The sequence below is a fragment of the Acanthisitta chloris genome, unplaced genomic scaffold (genome assembly GCF_000695815.1).
Source record: "Acanthisitta chloris isolate BGI_N310 unplaced genomic scaffold, ASM69581v1 scaffold30518, whole genome shotgun sequence".
NCBI classification, from domain to species: domain Eukaryota; kingdom Metazoa; phylum Chordata; class Aves; order Passeriformes; family Acanthisittidae; genus Acanthisitta; species Acanthisitta chloris.
The window spans coordinates 13,709-18,565 of record NW_008688063.1 but is presented as its reverse complement, the minus strand read 5'-3'; the positions used below and the strand labels follow the sequence as shown (position 1 = coordinate 18,565).

Below are 4,857 nucleotides of genomic sequence, written 5' to 3'. Positions count from 1 at the left end.
CAACTTTAAGGCTAAAATGACTAACAAGTGTTGAGGGAAGTGCAGCAAGCACTTGCTGGGCACATGGCTCCAGTACTCACAAAAAAGGGGATGTTCCTGTTTAAATAAATCTAAGGGATTTAAAACCAAGCAAAAACGAGCTGTGTCTACCTGGAATCAACACTTTTGGACTGGCTTAAAATCTGAAGATCTGGGCTGAGATGGTCTTTGGTGAGAGCTCCAGAGCTCTACTGAAGGTTCATTGAGGATCAGGTTAAAATCTTCCTAAAAACTCAGAACATGTCGTCCTCAGAGGACTCCTCCAGGTACTGCACAATCTTCTTGAGCTGTCTAGGCCTGGCACGGGGCTGGGCTATAGGGCTGTGAGTGCCAGGGTCCATGATGAAAGTGTCGTCCTGCACCTTGGATTTCTGGAGGGAAGGCAGGGAAGGAGTGAGGCATGGATCTGAGCAGCCCAGGGAACACAGTGGGCATCACACGCTCACTGCGCCACAGGTATGGTGAGTGTTGGGACCAAACCAAGGACTTGGAGTGTCAGATCCTTATTAGGACAAGGTTCTCCCCCCACAGGTGTTTGGGCACTGAACAGGGTTAGGTTAGGTATCAGGACAAGGTTCTTCCCCTAGAGGTGTTTGGGTACTGAACAGCTCCCCAGGGCACTGGGCACAGCCCCAGGGCTGAAGGAGCTCGAGTTTGGTTTGGCCAATGCTCTCAGGCGTGTGATGTGATTCTTAGGGATGTCCTGTGCAGGGTCAGGAGTTGGACTGATGATCCTTCCCTTCCAGCTCAGGACATTCTGTGATCCTGTGACCCTTCTCCCCCTGTTCCCCACACCCAGGTAGAGCTTTTCCTGCCAGAACCAACCCCACACTCCACAGTTCCCTCAGTGCTGACAAGTGTAGAGCACAAACCTTTGATGCAGTGGATTTGGAAGGCTTTGAGCCAAAATCGGAATCGGAATCAGAATCCAAGGAGCTTGGCTGCCTCTTCAGAACCTTCCGCCCCTTGGCGTTGTCGCCCTCGGTGCGCAGAGGTCCCTCCTTGGCCGCTGGCTTGGCTTTGGGAACTGCCTTTTTCTTGGCCAGGATGTCCATGATGGAGGGCTGGTTGCCTGGAACAGAACATGGTGTTAAACCCCAGTTCACTCCTCTCTCGTTCCCAGTTTGGGAAGGAATTCCAAGACAAACAGGCCGTGCCGCCGCGGGGTCAGCGCACAGGTCTGTGTTTGAAGTTGGGTTTCCAGAAAGATCTCTCACAGCTGATGGGGAATGAGGTTGTTTATCTGCTCAGTTCCACTGCATTTAGAGGATCAAATTCAAACACCCCCAAAGCAATGTACAGGCTATTTCAGACTGCAAATCCTGACCTCCCAGGGCTGTGGAACCCCTCCCAGAGCTCCAGACTCCTGCACAGGGAACGAGGAACGTTCCCAAACGCTCTCTCAGGGATTCTCTCTCATCTACGTTGTGGCATTTTTTTAAGCATCTTGAAGCACCTCTCCCAGTTCTGCTCATTTCAGGCCATTCTGAGTGAGAACAGACTGTCTCAGTTTCGAGGGGAAGTAACACGCTCTTTTCCTGCTGGGATCAACACCCAGTTGATTCCCTTTGGAATATGTAAAGCAGTGTCAAAGTCTGACAGAGTTTGAGCAGCTCAGTTTGAAACACCCGACTCCAACGCCAGAGATGGATGAGGTGGAGCCAGCACTGAACAGATCAAACCACCCCAAAGCCTTTCCTGCTTCCTGGGGAGCTCCCAGGCAGCTTTCTTCCCTGAAAGACACGAAGTAGGACATGGACTGCAAGACACAAATTCCACTTGGATTATTCCTGCCAAGTATTACATAGCTCTGTAGGAAGCATTCACTTTTCCTGTTCCCAAACTAAGATTCCCTCCCTCCAAGCATGTCCAACATGAACTAGAACATGGATATGTTTGGAAACAGACCTCAAACACGACAACAGCCAGAGAACCTCTGCCACAAGCCTTGGATCTCGGCTGGAACGAACGCTCCAGTCGCTCAGGGCTGGCACACTGAGTGAAATCCCTGGGATTGTTTCCCACAGGAATTAGCATTGCTCTCTCAAGTGATGTTCTGAGCTGCCCTTACCCTTGGGGGCTGCAGCCTTCTTGGCTGCAGCAGGTTTTTTGGGTGCAGCCTTGCTGCCCACGGTGGGCCCGGCCGGAGCCTGGCTCAGGGTCCCATCCCCGACGTTCTGGGCTGGAGCTGCGTAATGAAAGCAGAAAGTCAGTCTGGAACAGTGGAGAAGGAGGAACAAAGGAAGCCACCAAGGTGCTAAGAGGACTGGAGGGAGGACAGGCTGAGGGAGTTGGGGCTGTTCAGCCTGGAGAAGAGAAGGTTGTGTGGAGACCTCAAGCACCTTCTCAATCTCTTAAGGGGCTACAAGGAGCCAGAGAGGGACTCTGTGTTAGGAACTGCAGTGACAGGACAAGGGGCAATGAGTTCAAACTGAAGGAGGGAAAGTCTATGTTGGATGTGAGGAAAAAGTTCTTTCCTGTGAGGGTGGTGAGACACTGGCACAGGTTGCCCAGGGACATGGTGTCTCCCTGACCCTGGTGGTGTTCAATCCAGGCTGGATGAGCCTTGAGCAACCTGATCTAGTGAGGAGATGTCCCTGCCCAGGGCAGGGGTTGGGACTGGATGATCTGTGAGGTCCATTCCAACCTCTAAAGTCTATGATAGTTATCCCTCTGCTCTTCCCTGAGCACTCTCCAGGGCTTCTAGGACAATCCACACAGTTTAGTTGTCTCCTACTCACCAGGGACAGCACTTGGCACTGCCTTTGCTTTGGGAGCTTTGGCTGCTTTTTCAGTGGTTTCCCTGGAAAACAAAACCCCAAGTGTATTTTCAATTTCTGATGCACGAAACAGGTACAGTGAAAGAGGAACACAGAGCTGTTAATTTACATGTAGCATTAAGCACAACTCATCTGCAGGGACTGTGGAGAAACACTCACTTGGGAGCAGCTCTGGGCTTGGGAGGAGGCTTTGCCTTGGACTTTGTGTCCGACTCAGAGTTGCTTTCACTGTCACCCAGGAATTCAGACTCCTCATCCGAGCTGGAGTGACATGAGTCCAAAACAATCATGGGCTTGACTTTGGCTGAGGGAAGGACACAGATGTGTTATTTTACACGTTTGGCAATATGCAGCTCAGTTTCTTTTTCAATATTTTTGCTGCAGTTATTAAAAAACAAAGATGTGAATGAAAACAAGCAGGAGTTGAGGCTGCCAGGGAGAAGCCTCCAAATGACAAGTGTGTTCTGTCATTTAGAGTCTTCCAACCTCACCCACAACACACTTCATTTGCCAAGACAGTTGTGTAATTAAACCCAATAACCACATTTCTCTAGTTGCCCATTTCTGCTTTTCCTTGAAAATCTGCTCAAAGGGTAGAAATATTTAGTTGCTACAGACAGCAAAATAAAGAAGTCTCTGAAAAATGGTTCCTGGATGTGACCTCAGGCCCTGAGAGCCCTGTTTGCTCCTCCACAGACCCTTCTCCTGCAGCCTTGTCCTCACTCACCTGCTGCCTGACGAATCACTCGTTCCCTCCGAGGAGGTGCTTCAAAATCACACTCTGAATCAGAGTCTGAGTCAGACCAAGGGTTTCGTTTCTTGGCTTTCTTTACTGGCTTGAAGGGTAGAGTGGCCTGTCTCTTAGCTCCTGAAAAATACTGGGAGTCAGGATGAACCAGCAAACTTACACGTGTGTTTCAGGCTCAGCAGCTCAAGCTCAGCTTAGAGACACACTCCATTCAGAGGATTCAGGTTTAAACAAAGGGAAACAGGAATCTATTTGGCTTGACTGTTATCCTGGATCACTTTCTCACCTAGTTTTTCCAAAACTACTGATCCTAGGTGTTACCACCTTCAGGAAGAGGTCAGAACCAAACTGACAACCCTTCCCCTCCCTTTCCATTGAGGGAATAACATCAAAGCATTTACCTCGCTCAGTATTCTGCTTCTGTGCTAATCTCTTCTTCAGGCCTAAAGGCTCCTTCTCTTCGGATGTGTTTTCATCCTGATTCTCATCAAACTCACTTTTTTCGCTCTGCAGATGGAAGCAGATACCAAACAGTGAGTCAGCTCACAGGGAGGAGGCACACAGGGTGAGGGAGGAAGGAGCTGCTTATTTTAGATGTATAAAAGCTGGTGATACAAGAAATCTGAGTCTGTGAAACTAACTGTGTGGAGAATTGATTACAGGCAGGATCTGTACATCAGGCAGGATCTGCCCCCAAATCAGGTGGCTTAAAATGCAAAATCCAACGTTAACAAAAACAGGAACTCTGGCCCCACTCCTGAGAGCTCTGGTCCCACCACTCACTGTGTGCTGTGGGAGGGCTCTGGGGGGTGGTGAGGATGCACAACTGGACAGGGTGGGATAAAAACAGCGAGTTATTTGGAAAAATTGTTGGGTGGAACCACATGGAGGAAAGGAGTGACCTGTGTGCATGGCTTCCAGGGCCAAACAGGTGAGGGGGTGGGTGAGTTTTCTCTTGGAAATGGCACAATTTCAACTAGTCCTACAAAAAGAGTTCAATCCTCTTCACCTCCTTGATATGAAGGACAAGGATGGCATGAAGTGGCTGGAAGCATTGCTGGGAATGCCAAGGCTGTTCTGGAGAAGGGAATTTACTCTGCTTCCTGCCTGCTAGAGGGTTTATCAGTTTCCCAAGACACCTGGAGTGACCTTGCTTGTATCTGCCTCTTCATTTCTGAGCTACCAGCCCATCCTTGACACTGAAGTGCCAAAAACTTCCCCCCAAGCCAACTCCTGATAGGTTAGTGAGCCTGTTCTCCTCACCCCCATTCCCAGTGTTCCCCACGTCCT

The 4,857-nt window shown here is 49.8% G+C and overlaps 1 protein-coding gene across 1 annotated transcript in view; it reads right to left on the bottom strand.

Moving 5' to 3' along the window:
• Nucleotides 1-272: 272 nt before the first annotated feature.
• Nucleotides 273-4,857, bottom strand: part of LOC103808119 (DNA topoisomerase 2-alpha-like) — a gene marked incomplete at its 5' end in the record, with an annotated part of 18,087 nt that continues 13,502 nt past the window's right edge. Inside the window, 7 exon segments of the mRNA XM_009080883.1 lie at nt 273-410; nt 912-1,111; nt 2,111-2,227; nt 2,781-2,842; nt 2,979-3,123; nt 3,547-3,687; nt 3,969-4,074. Of these exon segments, the coding sequence (XP_009079131.1) occupies nt 273-410; nt 912-1,111; nt 2,111-2,227; nt 2,781-2,842; nt 2,979-3,123; nt 3,547-3,687; nt 3,969-4,074 (909 nt within the window).